Raw genomic sequence first — 13,732 nt, forward strand, 5'->3', positions numbered from 1 at the left:
AGAAGAATACGTGAAACAACAGTGTGATTGTGAAAAGCTCTTACGTGGAAACTTTGGAAGCATCCACACCTTTAAGTTTTGGGACACAGCCAAAACTTTGACAAGAAATCCTCATGAGCACAAAAATCATACCTTCCACCCTTCATTTCCCACAACTCACCTGTGCCTCACATTCTTTTATCTCTTTATCTTTCATGCTCCTTTCTTAGCCTCAACCTTCCTCATTCTCATATTCTATGCTAGTAAAATACCCTCTTATTACCTATCTCTACACACACACCAACCTCATTTCACACATTTTGCTCTTCCAGCTATTAATTATCTTTCATATAAACTATAAACTAAGTCACAATCAAATTATATTACTTAAACTCCCAAGCTTTTAGGTAAAAAGAATTACATTATAACTTAGAAATTTTTTTCTGCACCACATCACCTTTCAAATTTATTAAAATTACTCTCTATTTTGAATTTAAAAATCCAGAATTCAAAAAATACAATTCGAAAATTAAAATCTCATTAAAAAAAGTAAATTCAAAATGCAAAAAATAAATTTCAGAAAAAAATCCAGAACACAAAATCTGGAAATACATTCTGAAAAAGAATTTTCAAAATTCAAAATTGTGTTCTAAAAATTCAAATCCAGAAATGTATTTTAAAAAAAAAAGGATTTTAGAAGTATTCTTTATCCACACTCTCCTTTTATTTAAGGTTATTTTTATCATTTGACAGGAATTTTTTGTCCTAACAAAACCAATGAGGTTTAAATTGATATGGTGAAAAAAAATTTAGTATTAAGAATTAGTAAATTATTAATCTTTTACTTCAGTTTTATCTTTTTATCTTAAGACTTCACTACTATATATTGTATAGGTAAAAGTTTTACACCATCAAAACTATTCAATATCAGAATAATATCATTTTTTTTTCTTTTATAAAAGACTATTAGATTTCGTGACTGATATCACTTTATGATGGACATTTATCGTATAAAATATATGTGTATTGTTTATTCTTATTTTAACTGTTAGAGATTTTAAAATCATGTGAATAATCTGCAGTGTTGATTAGAGTGCAAGTAATTAACATCCTTGACTTTCTTATATTTTTAGATAGGTATTATCCATCAAATGACACTGGTTAAATTTATTGGAAACTCTGTTTGTTTAAAACCAAAGCTAAACTATTTTCCATACTGATATCGTGTGAGATTGGTTGTCTTACAAATATATTATGTGAATGATGATAATGATAAAAATCAGAAGGCAATGAAAGAGCAAGAAAGTTGGAATATGGATAACCTTTTTTGGCTTTTAGAGATGAAGCTAAAAGAAAAAAAATTGTTGATATGATGTGGCTTTTAAAGAGCAAATCCAAGCCAGAACTGAGAGGTTCCCTCTTCATCCATTCTCAGCCTCAAGGTTCCATCGTTTCTCCCTCTTATCTTCTACCTGTGACATGACCTGGCCCCACCTTAGCATTTCATTGGTTCACCTGCACTCTTGATCATAAAAATTGAATTTTCTCTTTTATACTTTTATATAATAAGGTTCTAACAACACCAGACACAGCCCTTCCTTGCTTCTGCCACATTCCTCAAAAACTCTGTAAAGCTCCTCCTTCCCACGTATACTCACTTTTTCTCATTTTCTCTTCATATACATATGCATATATATGTTTTGTGTGTGTGTGTTTAGTTGGCTCTTTCAATTGAATTTTCGAAAGAATGATCTCCAACTCATGCTTTGTGTTGTTATCTTTACTATAAAGTTGGCTTTGGAAGTGGAAAAATCAAGAGGGGTGATTGGTAATCACAGTTTTTTTTCATTTGTTAATTTGGTTATTGGTGTGCAAGTTTCAACTCAGAGCAGGTCGTTCCCTCTTGTTCACAGAGCATATTTCGAATGATAACTATAAAAGCACAACAAAGAAGTTGATGAAAAAGGATACTTACTGCTTTTTTTCTCATATTATGAAAGGCCATTCATACAGTTATATAAGGATAAACAAAATCATCAATCATTATTTAATGATAACATCTGCACCTTAAGCAGTTTTTGTTCTCTCCTTACCTTCTGAACTAGATTTTTTAGCATTTAAACATGAATTTCCTTTGTTATTAGTTAGCAAACTCATATAATTTCATGATTGAGTAACAAATCTCCTCAGCCAAGGAAGAATGAAACAGTAAATAGTAGTGCATGCACAAAGTTTATGATAAAAGATTCAGAAGGTGGTTAAAGCTGACTTTCCATGGATTTTTTTAGGGGACTCTCTGTGGGAAAATTCAAAAGAAGTGGTTGAAATTTGAAGCAGGAGAAGATGGACTATTTCAATGCACCAGGAAGAAACCATCTCTTTGTTCCAGGGCCAGTTAACATCCCAGACCAGATCATTCGGGCCATGAACAGAAACAATGAGGACTACCGTTCTCCAGCTATTCCAGCTCTCACAAAAACTCTGCTTGAGGATGTCAAGAAGATTTTCAAGACCACTACTGGAATCCCATTTCTCATCCCCACAACTGGTATGTATAAAAAAAGCCATAGTGATCTTAACTATACTTATAAGTATAGTTTTTTTAGTTTCATAAACTCAAGACAGAAGTGACTTAGTTCCTAACCTTTTAAAAGGTTGCATTTCAGTCCTTAAAATTTTCTAAGTATGGTGAAAATTAATGGAGAATCTATATTTTATGCTTTGAAGATGTTAAGGATGAAGAGCATGCTTTTCAGATCAGGGATTAAGTTGTAAATAACAAAAAGTTTAGGGAGTTATCTTGCAATTTTCATTAAAATCAATAGGGCTATAATATCTTGATAATAAGCATAATACTCACTTTAATGGTTATATTTTAAGGTTAAACTAACCAGCAAGTCCTTGAACTATTTTGAAAAATTTAATTAGCTCAGCACACTAAAAAATATAATTAGATCTTTGATATAGTAATATTTTTTTCAATTGAGTTCCAGGATTTGTAAAACCACCACAAGTTGTCATTTTAAATCTTCATAAACTAATTCCAAAGAGCCAACACAGACTTATTACAAGATGAGGGACCCAATTATAATTTTTTTAGTCAGGGACCTAATTAAAAATTCTCAAATGGTTTGAAGACCTACTAATTAATTTAACCTAATTTTTCATAGATATCTTAGATGTATCCTACTACATACCTAATCAACTCTGTTAATCATCCATGCTATTTACTCTTTGTATTATATACACTTTAAATACCATTTGACTTGAAGGTTTAAAATTATTTATTAATGAAAATTTATATGATATTGTAGACTAATGATTGTATTAGATGTTGTTTTTCTTATATTATATTTACTGTTCTTGTGTATGTGTGTTTGGGAGATAACTGCAAGCATGGAGAGTAAGGTGGTTTTATAAGAACAATTACTTTGTTATTCACATGGTTATTGTAGTTTACTAGTTTTGTTGTTATTAAGTAATGGTTTTGAACATGGTTCAGGTACTGGTGCTTGGGAGAGTGCTCTCACAAACACACTATCTCCTGGGGATAGAATTGTATCTTTCCTGATTGGCCAATTCAGCTTGCTTTGGATTGATCAGCAGCAACGTCTGAAGTTCAATGTTGATGTTGTGGAAAGTGATTGGGGTCAGGGTGCTAAGCTTGATGTTCTGGAATCAAAGATTGCTTCAGATACTGCACACACTATAAAGGCTATTTGCATTGTTCACAATGAGACAGCAACTGGTGTTACCAATAACTTGGCAAAAGTGAGACAAATTCTGGGTGAGTGTTTCATCTAATGGACTGAAATCATAACTTTTTCTCATTGAATCTATTCATGTGACCCTTTTATTCTCTATAAACTGAAAGACCCCAAAATCATCAATTTATACTAGTTTCTCCCTAAGCACTTTAAAAGGGAAAAAAATAAGAAGATGAAAATGAAATAGGTTACTTCACAAGCTAACATTAGCTTATACATGACAAAAAATTCTAAATAGTTAGCTTGTGAATAATCGGATTTTAGTTTATGGAGAAACTAATTTTAATTTTTTTTCGAACATTTTTCTCCTTGAAGTGTTTATCTGGAGATATGTATCCAAACAGGTCATTTGTCTTTTGTCTTTGATGTTCAAAGATATTATTGTTCATAACTGCTCTTAGTTCCATTGAACATATTTTGGTTGCAGTTTTAGCTGTTTTTTTTGTCCTTTAATATCTATTAGATTTTGTCTTAGTTTAGTATTTTGTCTAAACAAATAACTGCCCTGTATTTACAGAATGCATGCATAACTACCAAACTGTTTATGTCCAATCAGTATTCATAGTGAGATATATGTTGTATAGATCGTTATCATTTAACTTGACTCTTGTGATCTAAGTATGCATCTGAAACTTGGAAAATTATTCATATGCAACATCACTAGTGAACTCAAATGCTATATTGACATAAAGTTTGTCATTCTCTGATGAAAATGTGTTCCTAGTGCCTCTTCCAGGTCTGCAAATGTATCATTTGCAATTGCAATCTCCAGCTGTTGGATTTTTAATGTTAGTTTTTTCCTTACTCAGATTCCTACAAGCATCCAGCCCTCCTTATTGTGGATGGAGTGTCTTCCATTTGTGCTCTTGATTTCCGCATGGATGAATGGGGAGTAGATGTGGCCATAACTGGCTCTCAGAAGGCCCTTTCCCTTCCCACTGGGATAGGTATTGTGGTTGCAGGCCCTAGAGCTATTGAGGCCTCAAAAACTGCTAAATCACTTAGAGTTTTCTTTGACTGGAAAGACTACCTGAAATTCTACCAGTTAGGAACCTATTGGCCATACACTCCTTCCATACATTTGCTGTATGGTCTGAGAGCTGCTCTTGATCTGGTTTTTGAAGAAGGACTTGAGAATGTGATTGCAAGGCACAATCGTTTAGGCACAGCAACCAGGTAAGCCATGATATGCTAGTACAAAACTTGTAGTTAATGACTTCAACATGTAAACGATGAGTTTAATTTCCATGCACCATCACTGCATAGAAATTGAAACTTTTTACAATCAATCAATCCATATCTTTTTTGTTATAACTTTTAAGATAGTTACTTTAAAATTCAATGTATGTTTAATTTATGATTGAATGAAAATTTTTGGGAGTCAATGTCTACTTGAAAAAGTTACTAGTTTTGACAAATGGTTATCTAAGTAGAGTGGTTTTGGCTTTAGGTTATATGTATAAGACAATGAATCTGATAGGTCCTGAATATGCTAAATGCAGACTTGCTGTAGAGGCATGGGGTTTGAAGAATTGCACCGAAAAGGAAGAGTGGCACAGTGACACAGTGACTGCTGTTGTTGTTCCTTCTTACATTGATAGTGCTGAAATAGTTAGAAGGGCATGGAAAAGATACAATTTGAGCTTAGGTCTTGGACTGAACAAAGTTGCTGGGAAGGTTTTCAGAATTGGACATCTTGGCTACTTGAATGAGGTAATGTTGATTTCCAAATTTGTTGAGAAATAATTGGATAATCTATATACATATTTACAAAATTTCATTTTCTTGATCTTGCTTGTTTGTATTTTTCTTCTTGTTTATGCTGTTACCAACATTGATGTGATCACAGATGATTATTAAGTATTAAAATGAAAAAAAAGAACTTGTTTGTGACTACTTGTGAGTTCAATTTGGCAAACTTTTGATGTTGGTAATTCTTGTGATATTTTTCAGTTGCAACTCTTGGGATGTCTAGCTGGTGTGGAGATGATACTGCAAGATGTGGGTTACCCTGTAAAGCTTGGAAGTGGAGTTGCTGCTGCCAGTGCATACTTTAAGAACACTATTCCTCTCATTCCTTCCAGGATTTGAGTCACAAGCCATTATTCTCTTTTACTTCTTCCTTTTCTGCTCTTTCAAAAATTCTGTAAAATATATATATTATCCTCTTTTACACTCCTTTCAACATCAACATACTCTACTTTCAACTTTAATGCACTGCTTCTTCATTGTCTTGTATATCAAAAATCATTGCATCTTGTCATCTTATTTCTGACTATCTCATGCTCATCAAATTCATCAGAAAGTCTTTTGGAAAAAAAACACTACATGTTCTATCAATCTTTTAAGCAAAATGTTCAAAATTGTATTGCATGTGGATACAATCTAATGGTTTGGATAGGATATTAGATATCAGTATCAATTTGGCATTTCTCTTTAAATGTTTTCTGCAATTTTAAATTGTCACAATTGAGAACAAAAAATTTACAGAGAACATATAATCAAGCTTACTAGTTGATAATTATAATAACATCCAACACATACCTACTAGGAATATAGTATATTCCACATACCACTCTAATATTAACTTCGCAAAGGAATATAAACAACAAATCACATAACTAAGACATATTACTATATATGATCATGGTAAGAGTTCACAATAACACGAGGGTTAATATTTTCAAAACAATCACATCATATGTATCAATGAAAACTTACATTTATCAACCTCCTCATACACTTCACATAATATATACATAAAAAGTTATAACCGAATCACTTTCAATACATATGCCATATTATATTATTATCGTATAGTATATTATTATCGTCATTATCATCACTTAGGTGTTTTTTTTTTCATTTGTAAATTTGGTGTAAATAGTAGTTTTTATATTTGAGTCTATCAAGCCCAACAGAAGTTTATGAAGACAAGCTAACAAGGAGTAAATGAAAACCAATCAAGCACAATTAAGCTCATGGACAATTTGGCCAAGAAAAATCACAAGGAAAAGAAGGAATGAGCCAAGCATGAAAGGTATGAGATTATCATAGACAGTATGATACAAGCATAAGAAACATGGTGTTAATCCTAGCCTTTAATCTAGATCTAGATTTAAAATTTAAATTTGACATGCCATCCTTTTTTCTTGTAAATTTTGACTAAATCTTAGTCTTAGATGACTATATATAAGCATTTCTTCATTTGTACAAAACAATGAATTTTATAAGAATTGGAGAATACTTGAGAGTTTGCTATAAAGAAAGAGACCACTTTTCTTTTAGAGTCTTATATGTTTCCTAGGATTGAGGTCGCAATTTATTCTTAGGTCGCAATTTATTCTTAGGATACTTGTCTTTGAGAAAGAAATACTTCTCAAGTATTGTGTTATTGATTCCATCTCTTAAGTCTTCTATCCATTTATCCTTTAATCTTTGTTCTTATTTTTATTTTTGCCTTGTATTTTTGGTTTCTTCTTTAACTTTTTAATTCCTTCCAAGTATTATTTTTATGTTATTATGATGTTCATATTAATTTCCCTATTTATATGTTTTTGTTCTTAGTTTCTCATGCTATAGTTGTTTCTACTTTTCTTGTGAAGTTGTTGTTGGAATCATTGATTGAAGTTTCTTATAAGTTTTCATGAATTAAAACAAATGAAGAGATTTAACTCTACCTACATTTTATGTTTCACGTGTTAAATGTTTTCTATTCTTATATGACTCTTATCACGTAATCTTCTTCAGATGTACTATGAAGAAGTGTGCCTTTAAGAACAATTTGTTAGAGATGGACTTTTGTCATGAAGAGTTTCTTCAACTTTAGCCACAACATTGTTGAGGTTTTCTCTTTTACAACCTCATAAAGAACCTTGTTTGACAATAATAGAAGAATCATTGAATGACTCTTTTCTTCCTGTTGCTCCACAACATATCTTTCTATGTGTATGTACTCCTAGAAAGCAATGCATACATACCTTGTTCCTTGAGCAAAACCCTCTTCTTAATTCTCCATATGTTGAATTTTTTCTCCCCCCTTGAACTTCTTGATCTTGAAAGTTATACACATCTTTGCAAGAACTTATCACTAAGACATACAAAAAGAGACCAAAATTATCTATAATACTAATTTGTTGTGCACCAAGTGTCTAACTAAGTATAATATCATTGAAAGAAATATGCAAAGTGAATTACACCAAATCAAGATGAAAATAAAGAACAAACAAAAAGCTAGAAATGAATAAAATTGACTTATATATTATGCAAGATAAGTGTTAAGTTGTATCTTCTATCTTTCTCGTTTCATCCTACAACTCACCCTTATAAAAGGGATACAATGGCTACAAGTTAGTTAGAACTAAAAAAAAATATAATCATAACAAATAAACAAAACATATATAATGATTACTTGTTTATCACATAATTTACAACTTTGGTCATTAGACAATCTACTCCTAGATGTCATTACACCATCTGTTCACTAGACATTCACAACTAGACTATCTATCTACAAAGAGTCCAATTAATACATATAGATCTACTAATCAAACAAAAAAAAAATGAGGTTAATCCAGTAGGGAATTTTTGTACTGGTTATATGATGTCCAATGTCCAAGTGTTTATTATTCTTAAAAGTTTTGGAATAGACACACGTCTTAGGAAGGTTATGTCCTATGTTCTTATTGTTTGGCTTCCTCCTCCTTCTCATTGGTTTAAATGTAATAGTTATGACATTATTAATGGTTTTCCTTTTGTATCTAGTTGAGAGGGTATTTTTCTAGATCATCATGTTTCCATTATAGGTTGTTTTCTTCATATCTATCTTGGTGTTCATAATGTTTTATATGTTGAAGTGATGGGTATGACTCTGTAATGTGAGTTGATTTTAGCATTGTTCGTTTTATGGCATGACACTTTACTTAGATTGAGATTTTAAGTAAGTATATGGTGAACTCTAAGAAGATCTTCACTGGACACGAACTTAACCAAGTGGTTAAGTAAGTGTGAAGGTTCACTTCACAAAAGCAAAAGGAAAAGACAATTACAAGGTGAATACGATGCCAATAGCTGCGGAATTAGAGAACATGAAAAGGAAAGCCAAATAAGAATTGTCGAATGGAAGAATGAAACAAAACAAGAACATAACACAAAGAGTAAAAGCGAAATGATAAAATGGAAGAAGAGATGAAGGAAGGAGAAAGCTTATGTGATGGATTGAGAATTGGAACTCGCCACTTGGAGTGTGGTTGGCCTCCAAGATAAGTGTTGTTAGCCGCCTCTTGAGAGCTCTCAATTACTCACAAGATAAGACATAAATGCTAAGAGGAAACAAGCATCACTAACACCTCACACAATTTGTGCAAAGTAACTTTTCTTTTATTAATTTCAACATGTAAAATACAATGGTAGGCCTCCTATTTATAGGGGAAGGAGCCTTGGAAAACAAGCAAGAGGGTAGGATGGGAAAAGGAAAAAAGGGGGTTGCCTTAGATTGATATTTTAAGCAAGTATATGGTGAGAACTCTAAGAAGATCTCCACTGGACACGAACTTAACCAACTGGTTAAGTAAGTGTGAAGGTTCACTTCACAAAAGCAAAAGGAAAAGACAATTACAAGGTGAATATGATGCCAATAGGTGTGGAATTAGAGAACATGAAAAGGAAAGCCAAATAAGAATTTTCGAATGGAAGAATGAAACAAAACAAGAACATAACACAAAGAGTAAAAGCGAAATGACAAAATGGAAGAAGAGATGAAGAGATGAAGGAAGGAGAAAACTTATGTGATGGATTGAGAATTGGAACACGCCACTTGGAGTGTGGTTGGCCTCCAAGATAAGTGTTGCTAGCCGCCTCTTGAGAGCTCTCAATTACTCACAAGATAAGACCTAAATGCTAAGAGGAAACAAGCATCACTAACACCTCACACAATTTGTGCAAAGTAACTTTTCTTCTATTATTTTCAACATGTAAAATACAATGGGTAGGCCTCCTATTTATAGGGGAAGGAGCCTTGGAAAACAAGCAAGAGGGTAGGATGGGAAAAGGGAAAAAAGGGGTTGCCTTAGGGTTTGACTAAATCAATCCCGCATCCTAGGCTTGTCCTTCTAGAAACTAGGTTAAAATGTCTTCCTAAAGGGCTAGGAACAAGCTAAAATGATACCTACACCCTCTATTATGCTAAAGGCACCTTATTCTAGCCTATCTTTGCTACTTGGACCCCTAGAGCGAGCCCAGTTTATTTACATAACTTTTCTCTTGTGAAAAAGATCAGAAGGAAGAACTTCTGATATTCTGGTTTATAGTTTCTTCTTCCGTTGATGCTTTCTCGAGGTTTAGTGGGACCCGGCTTTGTATACGGAGATAACTTACCTTTTTGTGAGATGGTTGATGTTTCCTTAGTCATATGTTAGTTGCTTTGGTTTGTATCACTCTGGCTATGGCTATTGGAGTTGCAATCTCTAAATGATGGACTAATCTTTTGATTAAGTATGTGTTAAGGCAAAAGTTCAACATCATGTAGTTTTGATCAAGTGCTTAAACCAACAAAGCATGAAGTTATATGTTTGTTAAAGCGAAGATAAGATCATAACAACGCATTGTCTATCAGACGATAAGAAATTGTTGATAAACAATAATGTTTGTCTATTGAAGAATGAAAAATAGAAAAAATAACATTGAGCAGACATTTCACTTTATCCAATAAGAATTTATGAATGTTAGACGAAAGGAGCATTACAAAGATCAACCAAAACGTCTGATAAATAAGTCAAAAAGTATCAAATGATACACTTAATGTAGACTTTGAGCCAACATAAGATCAAAGAATATTCCTAAAGCTTAAGTCTTTTTTTTTCAGAGATTTCTTTCTACATCTATCTTCAAGAAGAATCGTGCCAAACAACAATATGCAAATTGTTCTTGGGATATGAGGTAAAGTTGCAAGGACCACCAACTTTACTGACATAGCCATGTTCAAATTCTGACTCAGCTACTTATCCTATATGGTGTGCATTTTTACCATGTTATGGTACATAAGGCTTTACTACCGAGAGAAGCATACACTGTCAGACAACTAGGACATTGTGTAAACAAGAAGAGCATTTAAAAATGCACAAGGTGCATTAAATGCAATGGTCAAGTTAAAGTTCGTCAGACACAAGAAAGAAATGAAAGAAGAACTTAAGTTTCTCAGATGATCATTCAAACCTTCCACCTTTCCTATGTTAGCCAGGATTGGCTAAAGAGTATAAAATAATACTCAGTGTTAGATAGGAGTAAATAATGTTCGATGTTAGCCAAGAATGACTTGAACAAATAATACTTAGTGTTAGCCATGAGTGTCTTGAGCAAATAATACTCAGTGTTATACATGAATGGCTTGAACCAAGAATACTCGATATCAACTAGGAGTAACTTGAGGAAAGAATATTCAAAAGGGTTAGCCAAGAGTGGCTACAAACCCAAAGAATACTCGACATATACTTTGCAACATTAGTTTACTTAGCTAAACTTGACTAATTTAGTCAAGAACTAAATGTAGTATGTTGCGACAGACAAACTAGTATAAATTTTTCTCTCCCTTATCTCTTTTTATATCTCATGTTATTATTGTTTGCATTAACGCAAAAAGGAGAGCTTATGGATGAGAACTTATTAAATTGTTTTATTGAAGTTTTTGAACTAAGTATCTAATCAACAAATGCATCGATTAGTTAGACATTAAGACTATGATATAATCTCTTGTTAAATTAAAAATAAATATATGTTAGTCAAACGATTTAGTTGAGCAGAAAAATCTACATTTGAAATGACCCCATTGAACTAGAGAGTTAAGCATAAAATAAGATTTTGACTATGTTCACCTTATTATATTTTGTTATGAGTTTTTTTCCTTAAGAAGAAATGTTTAGTTTCATCAAATAAAACTTATTGTAATATGTCTATAAAAAGATTTCATTTTAAGGTTGGGTTCATCATAAGTCAAATGTTCATCAAGTGCTCTTTATACGAAAGAATTACAATATGATCTTTACTTATAATGAATAAGAAAATATCCACATGAATGATTTTGAAAAGTTAATAAAGTGTGTCTTACATGACTTATTTGATGAAAGAATTTCAGTTTGTGTTTCACCAATCAAATCGTCTTCTTTACCATTGCAATTAAAATGAAAATTTTGATTTTTTTTTAAAGTTAAATTAAATCACAAGTCAACTCTCCTTTCTTGTTATTTTTTGTTTTTCAAAGTGACTCTCAACTTGTTATTCAAACTTGGTCCAATACTTTTAAAGATAAGGTCTAAGATCAAATTATATTATATAAGTATGTACAAACTCCACCTTATAAATTAATTTTATAGAGTTAAGTTAAACTTAAATTTCACTTTCTTAAGAGTAACGTATGTTTATTTATTTATTTTGTATATTTGTATAGAGGAGAATCAAAGTGATCTGTTTGACACTAAATATCAAGGTTATACTTGGTGGGATAATGTTCACTACAAGAAAATCATGAAATAGAAACTAACTTTAGAGACAAAAAAATAATTAGTTGTTATAGTAACTAAATTAGAGACCATTTTAAAAACTAAAAAAAAAATTAGTTTCTAAATTAGTTTCTATTATTGTTAAATAGTTTCTAAATTGGTATCTAATTAGCTACCAATGTTTTAACTATCAATTATTTATATTCTAAATTTGGTAGCAAAACCTTGGTTGATAATTAGATACCAATTTAGAAACCATTTAACAATAATAGAAACTAATTTAGAAACCAAAATTTTTTTTAACCTCTAAAATGATTTCTAATTTAGTCACTATAATAATTAATTATTTTTTATCTCTAAAATTGGTTTCTATTTCATGATTTTCTTGTAATGGTTTTTAGCATTATTTATCATAACTTATATTTTATCTACCTTTTTATACGTTTAAAGATTAGTAGGTCAAATTTGATCCCATTATTTTTTTTATTTTCTTCTCTTTTATTATATTTTGAGCTGTAGTATATTTTTTTATATTGTTTCTTATACTAACCTAGTGGGATGACAAATAACATAAGCACTCTCATTATTTAAAAAAATGTTACGAGTGATATGATGTGATAGAAAGAGAAAAATAGATAAAAAAAAATTAACAAATATTTGATAAAAAAATAAGTGTTTAAAAGTTACTATTCATTTTTTAAATTTATAAGAGAAAAGTTAGAAACACTTTTTCTTACACACTCTCGTGGGTTGAAATTTATTACAAAAACAAGAGTCACTTCTTATCTAATGACTTTGTACTAATTTTTTAGTTTTAATAAATTTCAACATAGGCTTATCTAAAAAAATATTGTTACAACATGTATTCCTAATACTTCATATTAGTTAAACAAGGAATTATTTGTTAAAAAAATTGCTTTGACAAATAGTTCATTTCAAACTAACACCACATTAGTAGTCACATCTAACATTTGAAAAGAAGAACAATGAATTGTTTAGTGTTTTCATCAACACTTTTGTTTCACCAATTAATGGCTACAAGAGCTTACTATACCTATAACCTATTTATTGTAATTTATGTGTGGGTAAGGTATTAGATTGTTTTGTGATTGTAGTTAGGGTTGGAAGAATAGGTTTTAACTTTCACAATAAATATGCATCAATTCAAATTTATGTCATAAGAAGCGGTCCCTTTACAAACCTAATCAAAACATACATTTTCAACTCACATTCTACATCATATTAAAAATGATAGTTATTTTCTTAATAAAGTTATTGGTATGAAATTTTATTGATTTTTTTTATGACTAATTTCTGTCAAAAAAAATTGTATGGTGATTTTTATGACGAAATTTTATTTAAGAGAGATAGATCTAGTATTTCTCAAACCATCAACTTTGATATCAAATATTTACACTTCAACACTTAATAATTTGTTTTCCAAAATTCAACCATTAAATTCAAACTTTTTTGTGAAATACATCATGTTTACAA

General features: G+C 31.1%; 1 protein-coding gene across 3 annotated transcripts; it reads left to right on the plus strand.

Annotated features, from left to right (window-relative positions):
- Positions 1–1,210: 1,210 nt before the first annotated feature.
- On the plus strand, positions 1,211–5,993 carry AGT (alanine:glyoxylate aminotransferase). 3 transcript variants are annotated; one of them, XM_068638627.2, is made up of 6 exons: positions 1,211–1,607; positions 2,268–2,527; positions 3,482–3,766; positions 4,556–4,922; positions 5,249–5,459; positions 5,700–5,993. In XM_068638627.2, exons 2-6 carry the CDS (start codon positions 2,323–2,325, stop codon positions 5,835–5,837), a joined length of 1,206 nt encoding a protein of 401 aa, XP_068494728.2. In that variant the 5' UTR covers positions 1,211–1,607; positions 2,268–2,322; the 3' UTR covers positions 5,838–5,993. The 3 variants fall into 3 exon arrangements, with proteins under 3 accessions (XP_068494728.2, XP_068494727.2, XP_068494729.2); XM_068638626.2 differs by having other exon boundaries at positions 1,261–1,627; XM_068638628.2 differs by having other exon boundaries at positions 1,566–1,807.
- The last annotated feature ends 7,739 nt before the right edge of the window (positions 5,994–13,732 follow it).

The sequence above is a fragment of the Phaseolus vulgaris genome, chromosome 6, assembly GCF_051622355.1.
Source record: "Phaseolus vulgaris cultivar YP4 chromosome 6, ASM5162235v1, whole genome shotgun sequence".
NCBI classification, from domain to species: Eukaryota; Viridiplantae; Streptophyta; class Magnoliopsida; order Fabales; family Fabaceae; genus Phaseolus; species Phaseolus vulgaris.

Bases quoted from the DNA above. Each gene is read 5' to 3' on its own strand.
- AGT (XM_068638627.2), top strand. From the start codon at position 2,323: ATGGACTATTTCAATGCACCAGGAAGAAACCATCTCTTTGTTCCAGGG. The intron at 4,923-5,248 runs GTAAGCCATGAT...TGCTAAATGCAG, and splicing joins CGTTTAGGCACAGCAACCAG to ACTTGCTGTAGAGGCATGGG. The intron at 5,460-5,699 runs GTAATGTTGATT...GATATTTTTCAG, and splicing joins ATCTTGGCTACTTGAATGAG to TTGCAACTCTTGGGATGTCT.